The 26,022-nt window shown below is 46.0% G+C and overlaps 1 protein-coding gene across 14 annotated transcripts in view; it reads right to left on the bottom strand.

The window, feature by feature from the left end:
* Positions 1–1,281: 1,281 nt before the first annotated feature.
* Positions 1,282–26,022, bottom strand: part of Limch1 (LIM and calponin homology domains 1) — a 308,704-nt gene continuing 283,963 nt past the window's right edge. For 4 of the 14 annotated variants that reach the window (XM_052198325.1, XM_052198323.1, XM_052198329.1 and 1 more), the window contains 10 exons: positions 23,258–23,298; positions 21,751–21,831; positions 20,474–20,566; positions 19,532–19,636; positions 18,389–18,513; positions 16,348–16,469; positions 15,021–15,144; positions 11,376–11,484; positions 8,752–8,854; positions 1,282–1,802 (listed from right to left, as the gene is read on the bottom strand). In XM_052198325.1, the coding sequence (XP_052054285.1) occupies positions 1,777–1,802; positions 8,752–8,854; positions 11,376–11,484; positions 15,021–15,144; positions 16,348–16,469; positions 18,389–18,513; positions 19,532–19,636; positions 20,474–20,566; positions 21,751–21,831; positions 23,258–23,298 (929 nt within the window). In that variant the 3' untranslated portion in view covers positions 1,282–1,776. Of the gene's footprint in view, positions 1,803–8,751; positions 8,855–11,375; positions 11,485–13,220; positions 13,305–15,020; positions 15,145–16,347; positions 16,473–18,388; positions 18,514–19,531; positions 19,637–20,473; positions 20,567–21,750; positions 21,832–23,257; positions 23,299–26,022 lie in introns of all 14 variants that reach the window. The other 10 variants (XM_052198320.1, XM_052198316.1, XM_052198327.1 and 7 more) reach the window with 5 other exon arrangements.

Raw genomic sequence — 26,022 nt, forward strand, 5'->3', positions numbered from 1 at the left:
CTTTTAAAATCTTTTATTCGGTTTTTTTTTTCTTGTAAAGCAGCAAACACCTCCGAGAGAAGCCGTGGGAACTAGGAGTGACCTCGTCTCCCTTTGGTGTTCTGAATCTGCCGTTCATCACTCTGTGCAACAGGTTTGCGTTTTCTAAGGCACAATTTTTAGTGAAATGATGTGAGAATTTCAATCCTGTAACAGCTCGTCCAAATGACAAAGTGGCCAGTGGACCTCCATTGGCCGAGATGCCTGCACCTATAAGAAACCCACATGCAAAGAACCGTCTAGCATGGAAATAAATAATTGCTAGCCATACTCCATAAGACACAGAAAAAGTTATTGCTTACATAACAGAAAAACACCTACCTGCTCTCTTTCTATGCTACATTAGCCTACTAGGAGTGTACCCACAGTCTCCATTCGCCTGACATCCATCTCCACTTAGTTGCCATCCCTTTAAGGCAGAATAAATAGTTCTTCGTTCCCCAGTCTTAAGGAAAACGGCCTGGAAACTAAATCATGATGGTTTAGCCACTGTGTTCCTTTCGTGTCCAGCTGAAACTTATCACACAGGGCACAGAACAAACCAGGCTTCCTCGGGCATCCCTTTCTGAACTCGGCGAGTCGGGTCCAGAATTCTTGAGAATGAAGAAGCTGATGCTGGAGAATGAAGGTGCACACAGGTCCGTGGGTGCAGGCGCAGGCGCAGGCGTGGGCAGGGGCTGCCACGCTGCTGCCACTTACAGATCCGGTTGTGGGCTCATCATGGCATACCATCTGGGTTCTGTCAGGATGGGCCTAATGCTTTTCTTTGGATACCTGGACTTCAGGCCCTCAAGGAGAACTTCCAGGCTCATTCTTAACAACTGGGCTGTCCTCCATGCCTAACACCTAGATCCCTGCACCAGGCCCCTCATGGACAACCCGGAAGCCATTGCTTGAAGAGAGCAAGTGACCCAAACTCCAAGGCTGCTACGGACACACCGCCCTTGGACATTATACATTCTCACAGATTTCAGAATAAGTTTGAAGATAATTGGTTGACCTGTTTCCTGCCTGTCTCTTCCCACCCCTGTGCCATGTTGCAGGGCAGAAGTCTAGCGACATTGCAAGCATTCTCTTCCTTTGATGGGACTAGACTAGATTAACGACATGACTTCCAGGGTACACAAACTCTACTACTAACAGTGTGATAATTTATTGGTAGGACTTCTGCCCCCCCAAAGGTAAGTAACACAAATGTTTTCAGGAGTACAGTATATACTGTCAGACTAGTGTCTCTGCATTAAAAAAAAAAGTTATAGTTCAGAGTCAGAACTTGCTGGGGTATCTAGAAATGCATTCACTTTATGTTCTTAAGTTGGCATGTCTTGCACTTCCTGCAGCCCGATTCTGTAAACATAACATGTTTAATGTCTAGAAATACTAAAACACAACAGGTTTATTGCACCCCTTTGCTCTTTCCCAGACAAGAGAGTGACACCTTTTTAACCATAAGCCTCTCTGCCCATCTAAAACCATTTGTTAACTGCTCAGGGTCATCACAATGCAGTATCCTTTTGTATACACTGTGCAAACGCAAAAAAAAAAAAAAAATCAGCCCCTCCAAAGCACAAACATTGTGCTACGATACAATAGAGCAGATACCACCTTGTGGGAGGGAGAGTCTTCCAGAAATTAGGTGAATGCCAAGGAGTCCCTGGACTTGGGGTTTAATAAAGCAGTGGCCAAGAGATACTCTTAGTGGAGAGAAGCTCGGTGACCCAGAAGCTCCCAGCCTTATCACAGTGTAGTAGGCTGCCCGGCGCCTGTGGTGAGAAAAACAGAAATTTGGATTAGTCAATGAGTCTCACCTCAGATGCTTCAGCATCTCTCTAGTTCGTGATACCCTGGCCAAAGTCTTCCTCACAGGGAGGGATGTCCTGGCCCACCCCGATGCTCCCAATATCACGTCCATGCATGGAATGTAGCATCATGTGGGGCATCAGAACACAGAGCGTGAGCACCTCACACCCACACAGCCACAGCGTGCAGTCGGTACTTACGCTTTATGCCTAGTGTGAGGACTCTGGTTTTCCCCTAATTTAAATGACCCCCACCTCAAGCTTTCCGAGGTGGTCATTTGTCCTTTGAAACACCTAAGCAAGAAGATTTTTTCTTTTTCTCTTGAGGTCTTAGGGCAAAGAACCAGTTCACTGAAACTGGAGAAATCTAAATGATCTGAAGGCCTGATTGCTAGATTGAGCAAATAAAAATACAGAGTACCTACTAAATTTGACTTCCAGAGAAACACACATTTTACATGTGTAAGTATATCTATCCCATGTGATATTTGGGACACACTTATGCTAGATCTGGAGCGTGCAGTATTTGGAACATATATATACTGAAAAAAAAAAACAGTTATATATCTGAAATCCAAATGTGAAATCGTATTGTTAAGCTGGGGTGTGCTGGTGCACGCCTGTAACCTCAGCTCGTAGGAAGCAGAAACGAGAGAATCGGGAGTCCATGTCCAGCCTTGGCTACATAGTGACTTTGAGGCCAACCTGCACCAGTGTGAGTTTAAGTATCTACCTCAAACCAAGCTGTTGCCAGCACCGCCAACGCCATTCTAAATGGGGCGAAGGAGATCCTTAGACCCCAGGTGAGCAGGTTTATGCTGATGGCGTAACTTATAATTTTGGCACTGGGAAAGCAGAGTGGTGGGTTCCTGGGGCCTGCTGGGCTGGCAGCCCAGCCAACTTGAGTTTCAGGCTCAGACAGACAGACAGACAGATAGGTGGGTACAAGCATATACACATTGGACAGCACCTAAACAATGACAAAGAAGGTCACCACCCCTGACTTCCATATGCATTTGAACTTACACACACACACACACACACACACCATAAACAAAAAAACCAAAAAAAAAAAAAAAATAAACAACAACAACAACAATTCACGGCTATGTGAAATCCGAATTTCAGACAGTTCACTGAGCATCTCGTATTCTATCTGATCACCCAATCTAACAAGGGTCATGTTTTGAGTCCTTGCTCAAGATGTCAGAAGGCCTCGTCCTCGTTTTAGGCGCTACAGTCATGATGAGACGCACATGCTGGGGCAGACCCAGGGGAGTTGGCACTAAGTGCACCTCGCCAGAGAGCATGATGGACAGAGCGCCATCTGCGAAGGCGCCATCCAAAGCCCAGGCACGAATGCGCGAGTTAAGCCTGTGATGGCTGGACTGTGATGGGTAATTTGCTTTGCACGTCTAACTCCCATTTACATACGAACTTAAAAACGCCTTGCGTGGCTTTTAGGGCTTGCATTTGAATATGCTTTCTGCCATATAATGTGACTAGTTGCTTGGAAAATGAGGGATTAAATATTCAGGTTTTATTATTCCATAGAACAGAAGTGATTTTTGCTTCTCTGGAACGCCTCTGATGTGAGCCACACTTCCCATCAACCCACCCCCTTCTCCTCTTCATTCAAAGTAAAATTTTACAAAAGGACAAAAAACAAATCACTTTTATCCATCTCCCCCTGTGCCATCTGCATCTGGGGACAGTCCTGTGTCAAGCATGCTTCTCTTCCATCAGCTAAATGACTCTTACTCGCAACATCAGCGGTGAACACATTTATTTGTTAAGACATCAAGGGAAAAAAGAAGTAGTCTCATAGACCCTGTTCGATCACACTCATTAACTTAGTCATAATCAGTCGAAAATGATACTAACATTTGTCTAGAAAAACAAACAGAAAAAGAGTTTTTTTTAAAAAAAAAATAAAAATAACAACTTGGAAAAAGAAAGAAAGAAACCAGAGCACATGTGGCTATTACTAGCCAACCTTAAGAACTATCATGATGCTACAACAATTAAAACCACTCAGGAATGGAAAATAAGTACATTAAAAACATAATCAGATATCCAGAAGCAGAGTCAAATATATGGGAACTCATGTGAAAGCTAGCATTTCATAATAGTTAGAAAAAAATGATCATCAATAATATTCACATCATTGGCTAATTTGCCTAATAGCTGCTTAATTTTTATCTCCAAATATATTCCCTCGGATCACACGTTTACAAACTGAAAGCCACCTTAGTTTTGTCCAATACTTTGGGATACAAAGTATTGCTTTCCCTGAGTGGGACATAAAACATGGAATTTTAAAAGGCAAAGAATTATATATTAATTTTATATGAAAGCCTTTTCCATGAAAATAAATCACGAAGTGAAAAAAAGAACAATGCTAACCACAGCACGTGGCAAACATGACACTAGAAAAATGCCTTTTACTTGTAAAGCACTTCGGTGGATCAGGTCCCAACAGAAGGAACTAAGGGCAGAGTTCCATATTCCAGAAAAATAAACAGAAATGGAGGAAAAAAACATATGGAGAGAGGTTCAAACTCAGGATTAAAACTATACATCTTGGGGTAAGGGAAAGCCTCAGTTGGTACAGTATGGAAGTGCAGAGATCTGCACCTTGGTACAGAAGCCAGACACGGTAGTTAGTGTGTGTATGTGTGTGTGTGTGTGTGTGTGTAACTCCAACAATGGGGAATGGGAGGAGCTGGGGCGGGTGGGGGTGGGATCTGTGGAGTATGCTGGCCTGGCCTGCCAGCCACCTGAGGGGAGGCAGTGGACTCCGGGTTCAGTGACATACCCTGTCTCGAAAAATACAGTGAAGTTGACCATGGAAGACATCTGCATCTGCTGTTGACCTCTAGTCCCCATGCACATAGAGGCATGTGCACACACACTGACTTCACACCACACCCACCCCGATACATATCTGGGCAATAGCATTTCTCCCTACCTAACAGAATGGGTATTTGTTTGTTTTTCAGTGCTCAGAATGGGGCCTTGGCTCTCCCTGGTTCTCATGCACACTAATGAAGCCCTCTGCCCTGAGCTGCACCCTGAGCTGCGCCCACAGCGCGCGCGCAGGGGTGGGGTGTAACATGTTAACAGATGATGATCCGCACCGTTGGTCTCAGCAGAGAAGGAAGAGACTGGCAAGGCTCAGACCTAGTAACACAGCACTGCTCCTGCTCGGTCTCTACCCACCGGAGATGAGGGGCGTGCCCATTCAGGAGAAAGAACAAGGCAGGGCTGACAAGGTATTCAATTGAACTCAGCTATGCCAAAACCTCCCCGCGGAGCCCAGTCATGCTGTGAAACAAATCCCACCACATACCCAGCTAGATGCAATTCATGTGCAAGTGTGTGCACGGTATACAAACACCCACTCCACCCCTGCCTGAAGAAACCATGGGAAGGGGGTGGCCTCAGAGAGAGTGTGACCCAAGTTTAGTGTGTTTCTGAACAGTTCAAAACCTCCAACCTTACAGAATTCTAATATTTATTTGCTTGGCTATTCTTTTGAATGCTACAGAGGTAAGGCTGCAGAGACCGTGATCAGAGAACATCTGGACTCCTTTGCTCTCTTCTTGGTATTTCCTAGCATTCTGAAAAGCACAAGTAAAACAGTCTATTTTGAGAAAAGGTAATGGCTCCATGTGTGTGTGTGTGTGTGTGTTTAAAAATGATGATGTATGGGATGTACATGTATGAAAATGGCACAAAGAATATGTGCTAATAAAAGAAAAAACTATCATAAACAAAAAAATAGGTGTTTAGTCTGCCGTCAAATAGCTTTCTTTAAAAAAAAATTGGATATTTCTTTATTTACATTTCAAATGTTATCCCTTCTTCCAGTTTCCCCCCTCCCAGAAAACCCCCTACCCCATCCTGCCTCCCCCTGCTTCTATGAGGGTGTTCCTCCACACACCCCCTCCTACCTCCCCGGCCTGGATTCCCCTACTCTGGGGCATCTATTAAACCTTCATAGGACCAAGGGCCTCTCCTCCCATTGATCCCTGACAAGGCAATCCTCAGTTACATATGCAGCTGGGGCCATGCGTACCCCTTGGTTGATGGCTTAGTCCGTGGGAGCTCTGTGGGGTCTGGTTGTTTGATATTGTTGTTCTTCCTATGAGGTTGCAAACCCTTTCAGCACCTTCAGTCCTTTCTCTAACTCTTCCGTTGGGGACCCCACCCTCAGTCCAATGGTTGGCTGCGAGAAGGAACTGTTCCTAGACTCCCTGGCTCTTGTCTTTAGTTGGAATTAGAGACAGTTTCTGCTCCTTTACATTTCATATACAACAGAAGTTCCTAGCCAGAAACCTAATTCCCAAAAGAAATCACTAACTTCTGAAAAGTCTGGATGGAAACCGGCCACTGTGCCCCATGGGGTATTCAGGCTTGCTGGCATCTTCTGAGCGTGCCCCGTAGACCCTGGTAGCTCCCTAGATCCACAGTGGTTGCGGCAGTGGCCTTGACAGTCCCTTCCCTTGTTCTAACAGGGACTCCTGGGACTATGACTCCCATGCGCTGCTGGGTGGGGTTGAGAAGAAAGTGTGACTTATAAGAGTGAGAGGGGGGAAATCACTTTGAAACCTGGGAGAAAGGGTCTTATTTTCTCTTCCTATAACACAAAAACAAAACACACAAAAGCCCAGTTCAAAAAATACAATTATTATACCTTACATGTGTATATGTATGCATTTGGATATTTAGATATGCATAATTTTGAGATGTTTAAAATACTATTTATACACTTCATATAGTTACAAGGTTTAACAGTGAATGCCATGTGTATGTAATCTATGACATTACTGACCCATTATTTGACAATAGCTCCAACTGGGCCTTCAAAGGTTTGTCATAGGCCCAAACATCCTGCATTTGACTTCTGTTTTGCCTCATTTTATTAATAGGCATATATTCCTCAATATTCTCTAATGTACTGAATCTGTAGCTACAAATGAAAACAAACTAATTTTTAGAAGCCAATGATACAATTCTTCACTTATTATTAAATATATTTAATAATAGGTTATCAAATATTATTTGATAAATAATATTTTTGAATTTCAGGCTCCATTTCATCAATACATCTGGTGAATTTTCATTAAAAGGTCTTGAGCTGTTCAGGTCTCTTCCCTGCAAAAGTATTCTACTTAATGAGTGCACAGCCTGCCACCAGCCAGTTTCAAACTGAACAGTTGGACAGCAGCACCCTCTGGTGGCTCAAAATAAGACATGCACCTTCTTAAGGAGGGTCAGGGCAGAAAGTCTCTGCAGTCAGTTTTTAAGGCTTGATGTAGCATTGTAGGGGATTACCAGAACAGAGAAATGGGAGGGGCTGATTGGGGAATGGGCAGAGGGAAGAGGGCTTATGGGACTTGTGGGGAGGGGGGGGGAGAACCGGGAAAGGGGAAATCATTTGGAATGTAAAACAAAGAATGTAGAAAATTTTAAAAAATTGTCAAAAAAAAAAAAAAAAAAAAAAAGATCTTATTATGACTGGGGAAGGCTGCCAGGAATCAATGCGGGTGACCTTATCCGAGATGCCTAACAGTGGGGACATAGGACCTGAAGAGGTCACCTCCTGTAGCCAGGCAGGACCCCCAGTGGAGAGATAAGGACACCAACCTACCCACAAAACTTTTGACCCAAAATTGGTCCCAGCTAAAAGAAAGTCAGGGACAAAGAAGGACTAGAGTGGGAAGGAATGGCCAACCAATAACCGGCCCAACCGGAAACCCATCCCCTGGGCAAGCACCAGCCTCTGACATTATTAATGATACTCTGCTATGCTTGCAGACAGGAGTCTAGCATGGCTGTCCTATGAGAGGCTCTATTCAGCAGCAGTAGCAGCAGCAGCAGCAGCAGCAGCAGCAGCAGCAGACTGAAATGCAGATACCCACAGCTAAACAGTGGATGGCAGTCAGGGACTCTTATGGAAGAGTTGGGGGAAGGACTGAAGGCCCTGAAGGGGATGGGAACAGCATAGGAAGACCGACAGACTAACCTGGACCCCTGGGAGCTCTCAGAGACTGAGCCACCAACCAAAGAACACACCGTGAGGGCCCTGACACATAGGTAGCAGACATGCAGCACAGTCTCCATGTGGGTTCCCCAACAACTGGAGTGAAGGCTCTCCCTAAAGCTGTAGCCTGACTGTGGTCTCTGTTCTCCGACAGGGCTGCCTTGTTTGGCCTCAGTGGGAGAGGATGTGCCAGGGTGTGGGGATACCTGGGGGGGGGCACTCTCTCTCCGAGGTGAAGGGGGAACTGTGTGAGGGGGCCTGGAAGGGGGCAACATTTGGGATGTAAATAAAAACAAACAAACAGATCTTATATGCTAAGGTATGGACGTTGCTGGCAGGAGCAGAGAAGCAGGAGCCATTACTTTGTCTCTCAGTGGATTTTCAAGTTCTTTTAGAACAAAACCATATTCTGTGATGAAACTCCTGAAGGGCACCGCCCTTGCAGAGTGCACATGCACTTATCAGACCCTGGGCATCCATTTGCCATGCTCCTCCACCGCCAGCACGTGCTGGCCCTTCACAGGCAGGCTTGACTGAGGGGCAGGCTTGAAGACCCTAACCATTCCTCTGACTGCACAAGATGAGTGAGTTCAGGCAGAGTCTGCCTCAAACCTGTCCTATGGTTTTATGAGCTCATGCACTCCTGCGTAAGAATCATTTACCCACGGGAGCAGTAAGAATCATTTACCCACGGGAGCAGGAACTTCCTGTGAGAAGCAGCTGGTTATTGGCTTTTTGTTTCTTTGACAGCCATCCTATGAATCCTTTCTCCAGGGGTAGGAATGTCAACTGGAGGGAGAAAAATACCTGACTGATGAAGGTGGGGGGGGGGGGTGTTGGGACGGGGAATCTCTCCGTACTTACTTCTGGATCGCATGTAGCAGTCGGTACAGTTTAGGAGACCGTTGCGAATCCTAACGTCTGTCCCACTCACCGCATCTCCGAGCTGTCCTTTGCAAATGCCGCACTAGGGAGAGAAGGCACAGAACATGTAAGACGAATGGGAGAGTGTGTGTACAGCGTGCCGGTGGCTGCTTGTGGTGGCTTGAGTGAGCATGGCCCTTCAGGCTCATGGATTTGCATGTTAGTCTCCAGCTGTGGAACTGTCTGGGAAGGATTAGGAGGTGTGGCCTTGCTGGAGAAGGTGTGTTGACAGAAGTGGGCTTTGAGGTTTCAGAAGCCCACAGCATGCCCAGAGCCTTGCTCTGCCTGTGGTTTAGGATGTAAAGCACTCAACTAATGCTGCATCCCCATGCCTGTCTGCTTCCTGCCATGATGATCATGGACTCTACGGCCCCTGGGTCCCTGGGCCCCAAATCAAATGCTTTTTCTTTTGTAAGGGTTGCCTTGGTCATAGTGTCTCTTCATAGCAACAGGACAGTAACGAGGACTGCTCACGTGAGGCATGCAAGGATGCATCCACAATCTCCACGTTCGCTGAGCATCTGTTGTGGGTTAGATACCATAAGCCAAATTTATGGCAAAAGCAAAATATGTTTTGAGCATTTTATCTTAACTCCTTGTATTTTACAGAGGACACAGGTTGAGAGACACTAACAGTGCCCTGGGGTTGGGAAGCTGGTAAGGAACAATGTAATGACTTGAGAACTTGCTCAACTGTCACAGCGCACAATTTCTCACTCCAGGGAGAAGGACCATGTCTAACAGGTTGCACCCTACCGGTTTTTAACAAACATGTGGCCAATGGATTATCCCTTGAAATCTGACTACCAACAGGCTCTTAAGGCTCTCCAGGACACTCCACTGGAGAATTGCTAAGGAATCGCGCCACAGTGCATCCCCACTTTAGAGGTGCACTACTGAGGGTAACAAATTCCCTGGGGATGGAACCTTTATCAGCCGAGTGTTTTGAGAGCAGAAGGGAAATGTAGGAGGCATTTGCAACAGGGAAGGTGGCAGCCCCTTCCAGAGGAATCAGACCAGCCTCTGAGTCATGCTTGAAGACCAGCTCCCAGAGACTGGGCTACCAGTCAAAGAGGATTCACCAGCTGGTCCTGGCACATAGGTGGCAGAGGCCTGCTTTGTGTGGTCTCAGTGGGAGAGGATGTGCTTAATCCCATAGAGACTTGATGCCCCAGGGAAGGGGGATGGAGGTGGGGTGAGATGGGGAGGATCGATGGGTGATGGAGGTGAGTGGAGGTGAGTGGAGGAGCACCCTTTTAGAGAAGGAGGAGCACCAAAGGGGAGTGGGGATGGGGTGACGAACTCTTGGAGGGGTCCAGGAAGCAGGGGAGCCAACATTTAGAATTGAAATAAATAAATTTTAAAAAGACCAGCTGGGCCACAGGAACGCATTAGGCAAATGGTGGAAACTGTATTTCACTCTGTTTTGTCTGATTTGTGAATTTCATCGACTGTCTCTTAGATTAGGGACAAAGGAGGTTATTTTAATCCCATACAAGTTGGTGTTACATGCAGTGAGAAAGAGAATAGAAATTCTAATAGAAAAAAAGAAGTATCAGCATCACACAGAGAAAATGATGACTCAGATTCAGAGATAGACAGCTTGGCTTCAAACATCAATTATATTCACTCGGAAGGTACTCATGCGTAGAAAGAGAGGCTGGGATACACTGCTGTGTGATTAATTCACCTCAGCAAACCAAGTGTAGCCGCCTGCGTGCAGCAGGGGAGCTGACATTAGAAGCTAGGCCTCCTCATCTACACTGCACTGGTCCATCTAAAACGTTTATGGATGCCTACTTGGTTGGAAACAAAGACAAATAGTAGCAACTAAGGAAGATGGAGTCCCTACTCTTACTGAGTTCAGCGTTCATTACAAAGGCTGATACTACAGCTTAATGTGCAATGTGAACTTAGGAAGCCTTCAACAAAACCAACTGACTGGCTAGGCATGGTGGTGCAAGCTAGTGATCTCAGCACCAGGAGACTAAGGCAGAAGGGCTTCAAGGGGATCCAGGCCAGCCTGGGCTGCACTGCGAGACCTTGTTTCAAACAAAACAAAACACACCAAGGAACAACAGGGGTAAGTCAATATACTTAACACGGGGCAGACGAGGCCTCGACTTCCAAGGTCTCAGACAAGCTCACTGTGAGAACTGAAATCTTGCAGCTAGCCCCAGCCACTTACTGGGCAGAAAATATTCTATTAGGACAATGTCTGAAACCCCATCACATAAAAATCCCAAGACTGTAAGAACATCAAAGATGGCCTTAACTAAATCCTTAAGGCCCACAAGACTCAGAAGCCCCACTGCCTTCCAGCATCCAGTTGCAACTTCTTGTTACAATGTCTGCTTTTAGCGACAGAAAGTATCTGGAAAGACAAATTGCACAGATCTGCTTTTCTTCTTCTAGAAGGATTTTTCTTCCCAGGGGAATTCAGAGTTGGAGAATCTTTCTGCCACACGAGGGTAGAGGTCGTAAGGTTACAGGAGGGATTTCTTAGCGCAGGACAAGACCAAAACCCTGACATCAGCTTAGAGAGGCGAGCGCTGTGTACATACCCTGAAACACTGAATGTGGAAGTAGAGATTCAGGGTCTCAATGATCATGGCGGCACCTTTACCCAAAGCGAGCCCACAGGAGGAGCACAGCTTCTTCCCGCTTATAGACCTGGGTCAGGAAAACAAAAGATACAGTGAGAGCCTTGGCAAGAAAGGCCACCTCATGCAAAAATGGCAACATGGGTTTTAATAAACCATTAATAAAATGAGGGTCCCAAACTGACAATGGATGTAGAATTAAGCAGAGTCATAGACTGCCAACAAGCTGAAGGCAGCAGGCCTCCCCGTGGTGCTGCTCAGTGTGCTGTCTGGGGCACACAGGAGTCCTAGTGATACAAAGATTTAGCTTTACCAAGGTTCTAATGTGGCTTCAGCAATGTCTTAGTTAGGGTTTCTATTGCTGTGATGACACACCATGACCCAATAGAAAGTTGGGGAGGAAAGGGTTTATTTGGCTGACATTTCCAGATGATAATCCATCATTGGAGAACGTCAGGACAGGATCCTAAGCAGGGCAGGAACCTGGAGGCAGGAGTTGATGCAGGGGCCATGGAGGGTGCTGCTTACTGGCTGGCACCTCGTGGCTTCCGAAGCCTTCTTTCTTATATAATCCAGGACTACCAGCCCAGGATGGCACCATCTACAATATGCTGGGCCCTCCCTCATTAATCACCAATTGAGAAAATGCCTTACAGCTGGATCTCATGGAGGCATCTCCTCAACTGAGGCTCCTTCCTCTTTAGCTTGTATCAAGTTGACGCACCAAACCAGCCAGTGCATGCAGTTTCCATTAAAGGTGCATTGGCCTACTAAGGCATTTTCTTTTTACGAAGAGTCCATTGTGATATATAAGAGAGGAGGACTTATGGAGGCCTCAGAGATACGGTTCCTGCTCTGCCTTGAGTCCATGGTATGCTGTCTAGTGCCCTGTTTAGGTCTCCTTTCTACCTACAAAAGGAGAGGGCTGGCCAGCCCATCTCTATTGTGTCCTCCAGGACAGACACAGAGTCTGCAGGATAGGCACTTCTTTTCTGTTTATATTGCAAACTCCTGGGACTGAACCCACCTCCTGTCTCCACCCACCGCCCTGGACACTGTCCACCTGACACTACAAGGTTATCTTCTCATAGAAGCTTTGCAGCTACCAGATCAGCTCCCCACGATGCCCACTGCTGCAAAGTTCTAGGAGAAATGTACAAGCATGCATCGCCATCCGAAAGGCACAGTGCAACAAAGCAGACAGAGGAAACAGAGGGGCAGACATTCAGAGGGGGAAGAACTGTCCTTATCAAACCCCGTAGGTGAAGTCACTCTCTAGCCACAAAAAGACACCTGTCAATGAAAACCACCGAGTCCTCAGTCATTCGTGCCTGTGACAGACGGACACTTGGGCAGCTTTTAAAGATATCATGGGGACTGACTAATGTCCAGGGCCACCGTTAGTGATCTAGGGAGGGCTTGGAGAGGAGAATGGGGTTTTGTCTCCCAGCCTTGCCCTGGTTCTCTGGAGGAGCCAGTAGCCCATCGCCCTCTGAGGGTGGAGAGTCTTGGAGGCACAGGCACTGCTGCAGGAGCCCGGCAGCTGTCTGGTGGACTTTATTATTAGATTAGAGGTTCCACACAATGTCATTAAAACCTAATGGCCACGGCCAGCACCACACATCTGACTTTTTCCTACCCCATGTGGATGAATTTGCAGGAAGATGGAGATGTTTTCTTAACTCCTCCCCTCTGTGTGTGGGGTGAAGGGGTGTGGACCTGCACCATTCGGCAAGCACTAATATGGCCAAAATTATGCCATGTTAAGTGCAGGATCAGAAAACAGCCTCAGAAAGGCTCGCTGACCTCTTGTACCTGTTTGGAGACTGGCCAGGGGTGGGAGAGCAGGGGGTCAGGGGCCCAGCCCGGAAGTTCTCTCGAGGGCTTTTCCTGCAACATGGTAAAGGAGCCCACAGTTACGGAACGTTCACAGAAGCCACGATAAAAGACAGTTAAGCTTAAAACAAAAAACAAAAGCAAAAAAGACCACAAAGGATTCTCCCACTGATATCTTTGCTCATTTGTTTGGAGACAAGGTCTCGCTGTGGCGCCCAGGTTGGTCTCAGCCTTAGTGTTCCTCCTGGCTTGGCCTCTCAAGTGTGGGGGTTATGAACATGTGCTACTATGCTTGGCTGTTGGTTAATTTTTTGCTTTGGAGCAAAATTAGTCATTCTGTCTAGAAGGAATGCACACGTGTAAATGAAAATCACACTGGTCTGGCCACTTAGGAAGGAGAACCCTGGTGGATTCTCCTTCACTGAAAATTGCTGGGCTGTTATTTACGCCATTAGTGGAGCTGCTTTTGCGTGCTGAGTTTGATGTAAAAACCACAGGCTTAGAGGGACAGAAAGATGACTAAACATCCAGGGGAAACTCTTAAGGGCAGCCCCGAAGTTCAGGGGAGATTAAAAAAAATCAATTTATGGTAAATATCTTGCAAATAAAAAAAATTTACATAACCAGCTAGATTCATGTGGCTACTCGGGCAAACAGGGCCAATCTTAGAGGAAGTGATTTTCAGCGCCACAGTGCCTGCCTGAGGGGCCTGCAATGGAGGCCTCTGAGACTGTGTAGCTCTCACTAGGCTATGAGAAATCAGGAAGGGCCCTGATTTGATGTTGCCAATATGTCATGCGGATGTAGGCTGCTTAGGAGTCCTGTGTGGGATCAAGCTGTCAGTTTGAAAAGTTTATTTCATGGGTGAAGAAATAGGACAGAGAAAAGAGCAAGAAAAGAAAAACTAGAACACAGAAGCAGACAAAGTCTTTCTTGTCTCCTGCTGCTTGACCACTGGAGAGATCCCTCGCTAGAGTCACTACCCACCTGGCCTCCCTCCTCAGGTAGAGCTAGTCTTCTTCATTGTCCTGTTTTCAAAATGTAAGCACTGTGACTTCAAAATAAAAAAAAGGTTGAAAATGACTGCAATATCCAATGCAAAAAACAAAAAAATCTCATCTAATTGATCTGAGTTCCTGTTGATTCTGGAGCCACAGGTATCCTCCAGCCATGAAAATGGAAGCCATCTGAGGCAAAGGTGGCATCAGTCTGGCACAGGGCTGAGAAGGGAGAAAAGCTACAGGGCATCCTAGGACCCACACTGCAGTGGTGATTATCTGCCAAGTGGGACATCTGGGAGGAAGGTACCAGGCAATGGGGAAACTAAGGCAGGAAAAAACTAAGACAGTTGCTTAAGGTCCTGTGTAAATGCTAGAGACAAAATCTGAGCCCACAGTCGGGGTCCAAGTGGGATGAGGGTCAGGTGACGACGCACGCATGGCAGGATTTTGAAAGTGTGATTGTGGGCCTTGCTGTGAAGCGGTGCGTAGGTTCTTCTAATATTTAACCAGTCAAATTCTGTGGGCAAGATGTGTTAACCTCCCTGGACTCCTCATTGCACACTGAGATTATCAACCTCATATGATTGTCGGGAAGGCAACACTTTAAGTAAGAGAAATACTTTAAGGACCTATTATACCGAGTGCTTCCAAATGACTCAGTGGAGACATTGCACAGAGATGCAGCTGCCATCTTGCCAACAAACACCTCTCCCCACCTAAGTCAATACATTAAAAACCAACCCCACTTCCACTTTATCTGTCCACTCACTTCCGCCTTTCCCCCGGAGACTCGATCTGATGATTGATGCTTTTCTCCAGGGCCAGGGTTTTGGGCTTCACATCTTCCAACGTGGGTGTTGGTGGGTTTGGTATCTGCTGATTCCAAGGTGGATCTGAAACCAAGGAAGGAACATAACAACGCGTTCGGCAAAGCCGTTTTGATGCCCAGTAAGACACCGTCCTTTAAGGAGAGGATGCCCACAGGTCCTCAGGGATTCTGCGTGGGCTGTGTTGCTTGAGTGTCTCAGTCTGGCTTGGCAGAGTCTCCTCCTCAGGAGGAGTTGTGGGGTGGAGGGAGGATTATGCTCGATGGTGGGACTGGGAAATTTGAAGAATGAATTGTTTATGATTTTTTTTAAATCTTAAATTTTTTAAAGTCTCCCTTTGATTTAAGAAAATTGTTATTTTGTATGTCTGGGTGTTTTGCCTTCAGGTATGTCTGTGACCCAAAACAGTACCCATGGAGGCCGTAAGAGTTAGCCCACCTGGACCTGGAGTTACTGACAGTTGTGAGCTGCCATACAAGTCCTGGGAATTGAACCTGGGTCTTCTGAAAGGGTAGCCTCTGCTCTTGACCAATGAACCATCTCTCCAGCTCCTTCCTTTACATTTTGAAAAATTACATTAATTTACTGTGAGGAAGGGGCACATGCAGAGGTATGTTTGTGTGTGTGTGTGTGTGTGTTTGTCTGTGTCTGTGTGTCTGTGTGTGTGTCTGTGTGTCTGTGTGTGTGTGTCTGTGTGTCTGTGTGCTTTGTTTTTTGTTTGTTTGCTTTGTTTTTTTTCCCCCGAGACAGGGTTTCTCTGTATAGCCCTGGCTGTCCTGGAACTCATTCTGTAGACCAGGCTGGCCTTGAACTCAGAAATCCACCTGCCTCTGCCTCCCAAGTGCTGGGATTAAAGGCGTGAGCCACCACCACCGGCTATGTGTGTTTTGTGTGCACCTGCGTGTGTGCGTATCAGTGTGTGTGTGTGTGTGTGTGTGTGTGTGTGTGTGTAGGCCAACTTTTGGGAGCTGCTTCTCACTTTCCACTTGGAGAGTCTCTGAACTCAGGCCCTCAGGCCCTTTGCTCACGCAGTCGCCTCACCAGCCATAGTTTTGATTTTTTTAAATGCTAACACTTGTTCTGGTCCCACTCAGCCCCAGTGGCATCGCGCAGAGTCTGGTCTCACGGCAGGAGTTTATGTGTGATATATTTAACAGAAGCTAAAGGTAAGGGGCCCTAAGGGGGACGTTTGCAGCCACCATTGGTCAGTTCTGGACAATGTGAAGTTTACAGTAACTTAAGTACTGGGGTCCATCTCTTCCTTCTTACCCTGAGCTAGCTGTGGGTTTGTACCACAGTGTGAGGCCTCAGCCTCTGCCTCTGGCTGCTGGTCCTGATGGATTCCTTTTGACGCGGAGTTTTCAGAGTTAGTGGAGGGACTTTGAGTTAGGCTGCTAAAACAAAACAAAGCAAAACAAAATCCCAAAAACCTCAGAGCAGAGATAAAACCAACTGTATTAAAATTACTGTTTCTATACCTGAGAACATGGGTCTAGAATTACAATCTAAGAAAAAGAAATAGACTGTTTGCTTATTCTGTTTATATCTAAAACCATTACAAAATGCTGTGCATTTCTAGTTCCCATCAATTTAACACATTTAGGAAATAATCATTTCTGAGGTCCTCCCTGAGGTCCTCCCTGCCCACCAGGCTCTTCAAACTAAGGTCCACTTCTGGGACCTCATCTGAAACTCCCAGATTTTCACCAGGGAGCAATTCCTATGAATATTGTGTGGAATCCAGGCACACTGAAGCACACCTATAATCTCTGTACTCAGGCAGAGGAGGAGGATCACAGGGCCAGATGGGGCAGTACAGTGAGTTCAAGGCCAACCCAGGCTCCACAGGACTGTACTATCTCCAAATATAGACAAAAATAAGCAAATAACTGGGACCACTTGGTATCTCCAAGCCTTTTGGTGGTTTCTGTGCACAAAGAAAGGAACAACTGAAGGAGATTGAAGGAGACAAATGGAAAGTTTCTGGTGACAATGAGACAGGTCTGAAGAAACCAAACAGCAAGTTCACAGGCAAAGCCTGTCTGGAGAACTAGCAAAAATGCACATCAAGTGTCTCTAGGGATCCTTTGAATCTTCCTGACTAACAGTTCTCACTTCCCAGACTCTGAGGCAGTGTCACCTGGAAACAAACATTCTTAAGGAGACCGTGTCCTGTCAGACTTGGGGCCCAGTGTCTGATGGTAGCATCTCCCTCCATGCAAACCCTCACCAGAACTCTGCTCCCAGCCAACCCTTCACTTTGGCCAGTCTAGGACACCTTGACAGCCTTTCTCATCTTGGGGTCCCTCTGGGATGCCATAAACGTGTTACAGGCACATGCATACTTGCTGACACCGATCTGGGATCTCACATCCAAGGCGAGCATCTGCTTCCTAAGGAGGATGCTGATCGCAGACAGCCACCAGCCTCCTGGGCCTCCTGTAGTCCCTTCCAGATTAGGCATGGATAACATCGATGGCCTGCAGCCCAGAGTCTGCTCTAGTCTGAGATATTCTGTGGTTTCTGGATTCATTTTTTGGATCTTCTAGAGTCCACATGTGACATGACCACCCACACCTGTTCTGAGGAGTCATATTATAACTCACCCCAGCGAGGACACCAGCTGCCAAGTTTAGGTTCACAGCAGAACCTCGGGACCTTGTTCCAACTTTTCTGGTTGATGGATTCAAGTGACTGGAAACTTTGGGCTTTAGGTCCGCAAGAAGCACCCTTGATGATTTGTACTATTTTTTTTTTTAAAACAGGTCTCTCTTTTTTAAGTTTTTGACCATTATTATTAAAACATTTAAGTTTGTCTATATGCATATGTATGTGTACAATGTGCGTGCTCACATGTCATAACACGCATGCGGTGGGCAGAGTGTGACTCTGTGGAGTTGGGTCTCTCCTACCTTCATGTGGTTTCTGGGGATTGGACTCAGGCTGTGGACTTCAGTAGCAAGTGCCTCCACCCTCTCACCCTCTCTCTGTCTCTTAAAATTATTTACTTTTCTAGAGATATGCTTTCAGTAAGGGCCAGAGGCTAGCCTCAAATTTTTGATGCTTTTGCCACTTCTGTCACCATGCCTGGCCTCTGCCACTGCTGTCACCCACGCCTGGCCTCGCTCATTTAAAAATAAGGCTGTACCTATCCAAGAGCACAAGGGTGCTGGCTTCAGAGCCGACACAGCATCCTTAAACAACACGGAATGCAGTGTTGGAGTGATCCTTTTAAAGTGGTGAGAGCACCCTCCTGGGAGTGGAGCCCAGCTTTGGGAATTCTCACGGACAGCCCGGGACGACCACATACCTGTGCTCCTCTGACAGGCCACTTTCTCTAGCTTTGAGCAATGAGTCACTGTCATCCTCCTGGAACGGCGTCTTCTGCCTTCTCTCTCTTTCTTTGTCTTGACAGTTTTCCAAGTCCATCTTATTCTGATGGAAACAGTGGGGTCATTTGGAATATAATTTAAACACTTGGTGACTTATGTTTGACTGTGGAATATCTGAGGCCCATCCCCAACCCCTTTCCTTTCTTTGAGTTTTGCTCTACATTTTAAAGAAGCTATTAACATGAACTCTCTGGTGCAGAGTTCCACTGTGAGCTCGCATACACACAGACAGCAGGCTCTCACCATGGCCACCCTGGTCTACTTCAGCCCCAAAGAATAGTCTTCTAACCCAACAGATTACAATTATTTCCAAATACTTAGAATACATGTGCAATTGAGATCTTTCCAAAATTTATCACAAAACAGACTGGTCAGGAATTCCCCTCCCCCTCCATTCCCAAACAAAATAAGGTCACAGGACTGCTTACTTCCAGACAAATGGACTCTGGCATCAATGTGTTATTTCACTTTGCAAGTCTTGGTGCGTTTCTATCTAGTATGTCCCTCTACCATCTTACTTGGGGGAAGACGGGCCGACCAGCCTTTACAAGGTCTCTCCACCCTCAAGGACATGACAAGTTCGTGTGGAATGCTGGGGGTAAGCAGCTCGTTCTGTGGCAGCTGGTGGGACTGTACTGTGGGCGTGTCTGCTGTTGCTAAAGAAGTGCAGAGGAATGCATGGCCTGGAATGATGGGGACGGCACGTGGGGGGGGGCACAAGGGGAGGGGCATGTGGAGGAGGGGTACATGGGGAGAGGGGCGATGGCCACAGAAGGGAAGAGTGGTCCTTGAGCCAGGCAGAGAGAGGGGCCCAGCATATGGCTTTACTGCTGGAGATCTTGCTAGCATGTCTGGGAAGATCTGTCTAGGAAACGGCTACTGCTCTGCTGTGAGGAGCTCAGGGTTCGGTGGCGGTGTTACTGCCATGCTGGGTGAAATGGCCACACAGGAGCTGATGGCTCTGGAGGAACTGCCTGTCCTGGTTTGAAGCTACTAAATCTGATGAGGAGACCTGGATTCGGTTCTATATGATGCCAACTGGTTTTCATCAGTGACCTTACCTTTGTCCCGCTGCCTTCAGTTATAGATGACGACATAGACAGTTGGTCTGCAGAACTTGAGGAAATAGTGAATGGAACCACGGTGTCTTCAATTATCTTACGCTCCTAAGCCAAAGACAGGAACAAATGAGATAAAGAAAAAAATTAAAAACAAAAATCTGCCAAGAGAAAAAAATACATTAAGAAACTCCAGGGGGTAAAAAATCATCAGAACGTATACAAATAAGCAAGGCATTAAAAAAAATGTTATTTTTCCAGAGCATATAAATAATACAGAGTGGGTAGTTGTTTAGAACTTCATATTGAATTTACAAAGTTTAATTAGTGTTAGAAAAGGACTTGGTCAAGAAAAACTACTGTGGAGTGGGTCAGTTAACAAGTTAACGCTGAAGGTAAAGTTCCCAACAATATTGGTCACAATTTGATAACAGACACTTCAGATACCCACCTCCAAATTCTGCACCATGGCCTGTTTATTGTTATTGTTAAAAACATTAAACAGGATGCAAATTTTCTCCACAAATTCCTCTACCATGGTATAGTAGATGTAGTCAGTGGTAAGCACGCATTTACTTTCAGTGCCAAAATTATTCTATAAAACTAATTCATTGCTACCAAAATACTTGCTACAAGTAAGCGCACACACAAATAAATACTTCGCTGTTTCTGATTTTGTCTAAGACAGATCAAGAATCAGATCGGGACTGGAGAACTGATGTGATTACAGTGGTTCCTTGAACATGCTTTAATCCACGTGGTGGGGGTGGGTTACTGTGGTCTGTTAGAACGCATAGGATGTCATCCTCTTAAAGAGACTGATGGGACACTGCTGTGGGTCCAGGGTCAGACTCTGCCACAAGCACACACAAGCTGAGCACAAAGGGAGGGGCCAGACTGAAGAACCATGCTGACAGAGTTATATTTCCCTTAGGAGCTTCGCACCTCCTCGTAGTATCTGCGTTCTTCTTCTTCTACCTCCTTCTGGGCCTTTTCCCACTCCTCCTTCAGCTTGTCTTGCTCCTTCTGATACCTCTCCTGTTAGGGGAATGTCCAAAGAACATTTAGGAGTGAGCACTGCATCTGTCACTAGAAGGTTTCCCCTCTTCTAAAGCACCATGCACAATGTGTTGCAAGACATTCTTCATGAGTGACCATTTGGAATCTAAAGTATTTGCACCACAAGAAAGAAACATAACTCTTGTGTCTTGTTCATTCAAGTTAGGTACATGTGACGGCTTGAATGAGAAGTGTTTCCCGTTGGCTCCTGTATTCGGACATTTAGTTCCTGTTAGTGGAGCTGTTTAGGAAGGTTTGGAAGCCCTGAGGCTGTGGGGCTTCACTAGAGGAAGTCAGTCACTCGGGTGGGGCTCTGAGGTTTCATGGCCCAGCCTCACTTCCTGTTCTCTCTTACCGTGGGAATCGGGGCAAAAAGGTCAGAACAAAATATGAAGGAGAAGTAGAATAAACCATGGTGCAGTTCAATTCTAGAATAGCAGGCAGCATGGGATCTAATGGTTAACAATATTTCTCTATGTGAGAGTTTGGGTGTGTGGTGGAAACAGTATTGGTTTTAGAGTTATACAGACTTGGATTTGGGTCCAGTCTCTGCACCTATCAGCTGTGTGATATCAGGCAGTTAATCAAATTTCTGTGAACCTTCGCTTCTTCAACTGAAAATGGGCTATTCAACATGTGTTCCCAGTACACCCCAAGCATACAAATAGGTCAGTTTTGAAGGTCAGTGGGTCACTTGGGATATGAAACAAATGGAAGCATGTTGCATTTCTTCTCAGAATATTTCTAGAATTGATCATTATCGGCTCTCACTGAAAAAAAATGGGATGGTAACTCTATTGAAGGAATTAGACTGATGTCAAATTCTATTCTACCCTAGTGTTATCAAACAGCTTTCGGATAATTCATCTCATTGCTACTTGAACTGGGACTTGCTGGCTGAGGAGGTGATAAATGCAGGTAGACTGAGCTGTAATTACAGTTTAGAGACATATTTTTAAAGCACTAATGTACATGATCTCCCCTTCCCCACAGCAGGAAGAATCAGGTACAAGACTCCACTGCTTGGACACAAAGCACTGACAGACGCTTTAGTCTCTGAGAAGAACTGGATTCCATGTTTCCTGGGCTAAAAATCTATTCAATGCGACGGACCTTATGAGGGGGACAGTTCCGAGCACGAGGAGATCAGCAGGACGTCCTACCTGGAGCAGACGCTCTTGTTCCTGCTGCCATTTCTCCTGTCGCCTGCGCTCCTCTTCTGGGTCCCATGCCCAGAACTTAAACTGTTCAGGAAAAACAAACAAAGCAACCCCATGATCAGAACTGAGGCACATCCTCAAGGGCCGGCCAGGGTGAGAGAAGACAGCCTCAACGTGGCACCCAAGGGACACAGAAACCAATCTTTCATAATCTCAATGTCCTCTTTGGTGGCAGAAACCATTTCCCAAACTTAAGCCTTTTACTTTGGTTCCAAAATGCTGGGCTGGTTCTATGCCTCTGTGCCTCCTACGGATGATGGAAACGTGGGGATTAGCTATAGGAATGAGAAGGCTTTGCTCCATTTCTCTCAGAAGGATGTCTTAGATGCATCCATGCTCCCGAGCAGGATACCCACTGTGTGTGCTAATTCTGGTGTGTGCCGGGACAAACACATCATCTCAGAGCTAGCGTCTGCTGCTCCTGAAGTGAACCCTTTATACCACTATTGCTTCCTGTGGCAATTAACCTCCCCTAAAGTGGGTTAATATCACCTCAGAGCAAGATGAGTGGAGCCCCAGCCCGGAGCCCAGCATGGTAAATACTCAAACCCAAGACTGAGAACAAGCAAAATCCTTAGAGAAGGTTATAGCAGGGCTGAGAACAAATATGGGCACAGGTGGACTCTGTCTCTGAATCCATGGAGTCTCTTACTCGGTCTACTTCCTGCAAACAGGAAGTGACAGCGTATCCCTTTGCAGGACCTTTTCCTCTCCATCCCAACCCAGAGATGGATACTTTGCCATCCTTGCAGTAGATGTAGCTTAAGATAGAATAGAAGTCAACGTGTTAAGTCATTCTCTTCAGCTCTGAGCGCTGACACCAGCTTTGGAGGAATTCTGGGATTCTTAGCTTCTAGGAAACTCAGGATTACCAGTCCTGGCTTATGACTGAACCCTCGCATGTGGCTCTTAGTTCTGAAGCGTGGCTGGAGGAGATATCAAGGCTATGAGACACGTGGTGGTGCATTCTACATGGCCACAAAGGGAAAAATTTGCCTGTAGATACTAAGTGGTACTGGCTATGGTAAGTATCTTGGACTGGTCACTGGAGAGGGAAGGTTCATGCTAGTATCAGGTACTGTATAGCGGCAGTTATTTTATTAATACTCACAGCTACCTTGAAAGAATACTATGTGCATCTTACTGAACAGTCGAGTCGGATTAAATAGAGAGGATTTACCTCCAGTATCATATATACTAGCCCAGGCTAGTAAACCTGGGCTTAAGGATAGAAAGGGACCAGCATTTTGTTTTAAGGCAGGACAGGAAAACTACCACATATAATGATAATCCATGGCTTTATAATCTACTAGGCACTATCAAATTGTTGTTTCAAAATAATAAGAAAAAAATTGGATCTCAATTTTGGTTGAGTATTCCTTAAGAAAATCAAATACAAGTTAAAAATCACTCTAAATGCACACTTTGTTCTTTAAGAGGTAATACTTACGGGTGTGCCCACAGGGGACTTTTCACTGCTTGGAGAATCCGCTATGGAGAATAAAAGAAAGAAAAGAGGCCGTCAGTGCGAGTAGCTTGTGCTGTGCTGGTCTTGTGAGCCTCTCAGTTGAGTGCAGTTCTTACGTTAACTTTGTCAGTGTTAGAAAACCACGAAGAAGCAGAGCCCTGCGCCAGGTTGTGCCCATCACCGAAAGGAACGAAGAACGGAACGTGTCAGGAAGCACCCGGTACTAGACTCTAGGAAGCTCAGACTACAGCTATTAGTGCTGGCTCTTAGGAAACCTTGCATTCTGGCAATGAGAGCGGGTCCTCCACTGTCTGACACGGAGAAGTGCCACACAGAGAGGCCAGAGGTCATCCAGGAAGAAAAGAGTGTGACACAGTTAACAAGAGAGCCACCACACCTGTGGCTTCTAACATAGTTTTACAGGGAAGAGAGCCAGGTGGATACGGATGGTGTTATTCCCCTGGCATCTTAAAATCAATCTAAAGTTCTGCGAAATTCCTCCCGATGTTAGTACGACAGGTGTGATATCTAAGAACAAGCTCACTGCTAAGTGTGCCACAAACAAGCATCTCTTTTTAAAAAAAATTATCTAAAATCAGAAAGGAAGACAAACGCCAAATGACATTGGTTGCCCCGATATGGATTTTTACATAAAGAAAAGGCAGCGACCCGGTTCGTTGTTTACCTGACTGGGAGAAAAACTGGGACCGTCGCCAAGAGTTCTGAACTCTCAGCGGGGCACTGCCAGGCAGCTCTGGATCAGACGGCAAAATAGAACAAACAGAAATCCATGAAACCGGGTGAGAACTGACGCAGGACACAGCCCACATGCCAAGGAAGGGTCAGTTGTAGTTGACCCAGGGACTGACCGTCTCTGAACCTAACATGTAAAACATCTTACCACAGTACACATAAAACCTGATGACGTGGACAGTGAGCAGCAGAACTGGCCAGTCTGTGTTCTTGTTCTGTGGGTGCTGAGTGAAAGTTTTATACCTGTTCTTAGTAGGGATATATATTTTTTAAGGGTTAAAGGTCAAAATGTTGTAGTAATGGGCTATGCAGGAGTAACTCTAGGGCAGTAGAGATGCATAGTGTGCTTGTGGTACTTTTCACACCACACTGACGAAGGGAGGAAGTCTGTGGCTTGCTTCCTTTCAAACATACAGACAGGCACATGTCTGTGACAGCCGGAGGTGCCAAGCGCACGGAAGTCTTGGCAAGCATTTCCTCCCTACACACTGCACCCTGCTACTTCCATTCCTGGAGCAATGAACACGGCAGGTTAAAGCCCATGTTTTATAGAAACAACTTGGACAAAGGGAACTCTGTCAGCTCTGACTGTAATTTTATGAGTGGTTCCAGAGTGTTGGATGACTGAATTGACGCACATGTGTGTGTGCTTCGAGGGACCTGTGGAACCCTTTTCAGGTTGACAGGCAGATCTACAGTGGCCTGTGTGAGCATCTATAAATAGATGACTTGAAAGATTGGAGAGACACCAATTTCTGGGAGAGAGAGAGGATTTATGAGGTGTGGCTCCAGGGGCTTCTGGTTCCTTTGGACTGGATGCTGGAATTCATGCCAGTCACTTAAATGACTTCTTGTATCTGGGCCCTAACCCAGCATTTCTTTCACCACACTCCAACTAAAGACAATCATGCCTTCAAAGGTTACGTTTATTGGCGGTCTCTGGCTTCCAGAAAGACAGGCACTTTGTAGAGTCTCAATAAGCACTACAGTCCTTTTCGTATCCATGTGCAATGTCTTGAGACACCATTTAAATGAAGAGTTCAAGTCAGTGGCTTTCAGGTCGGGATCCCTGGGCTGCCACATCAGCATTACGTGGACACGTGGACTTGCAGGAAGTACAGATTGAGCCTCTGGCCACATCTAAAGGACCAGACCTGGAGGGCCGGTGCCAGTCCCGTGGCCTCAGGCACATACTATTTCAAGCCCCAATACTGTCTTCTCAATGCTTTCTTTCTTCTCTTCTCTTTCTTTCTTTCTTTCTTTTTAAAGAAAGCATTCAAGAAGAGTTTATTATTTATGCCTAGCGCTTGGCTCTATACTCCCACCCTTATTGCCATTATTCTCCAATAACTAAATCAGATTTTCTTAAAAACAATAGTGTGATTATTTGTTCGTGACGGTGGTTAGATCTTGGGGAAACTGAGAGGGAAGACCACATAGCTAAGAGCTTGATGAACCAAGGACGTGAAGGTGTCCTGTCTCCAGGGCTTACACTTAAAATCACAGTGTTCATGAACCACACGTCATAACAGAACAAGCGCCTGCCAAGTCCAGTTTTCCCTGGAGGAAGTACCTTTAAAATACTCTAACACTATGGAATTTCATTTTTTTTTCAATCATTCAACCTGGATAGAGCATGAGGTAAATTTCTTCAATTCAATAGCAATTTCTCAAATCCAGAATGTCTTGTGGGATATATAAATACATGAGGCATCGAGACTCATTGATATGGCTTACGTATTTATCCCAACTATATTTCTTATTTACATAGTTATAAAGTGCTAGAAACAGAACGTAATGACAATGTCTAAGCGTGGCTAGTCGGTTGACACAGCTGTGAGATCTTATTTTCATTGTTCTCAGGACTGAAAGCCTGAATATTCTGGGCCAGCGCTTTGGAGGCAGTACCGAGTCTGCTTCTATATTAAGAGACTAATGGCAATGAGTATGTGTACCACTTAGTGTCTTACCAAAAGCCCCTTGTTGTATACCTG

This window comes from Apodemus sylvaticus, chromosome 11, assembly GCF_947179515.1.
Source record: "Apodemus sylvaticus chromosome 11, mApoSyl1.1, whole genome shotgun sequence".
NCBI classification, from domain to species: Eukaryota; Metazoa; Chordata; class Mammalia; order Rodentia; family Muridae; genus Apodemus; species Apodemus sylvaticus.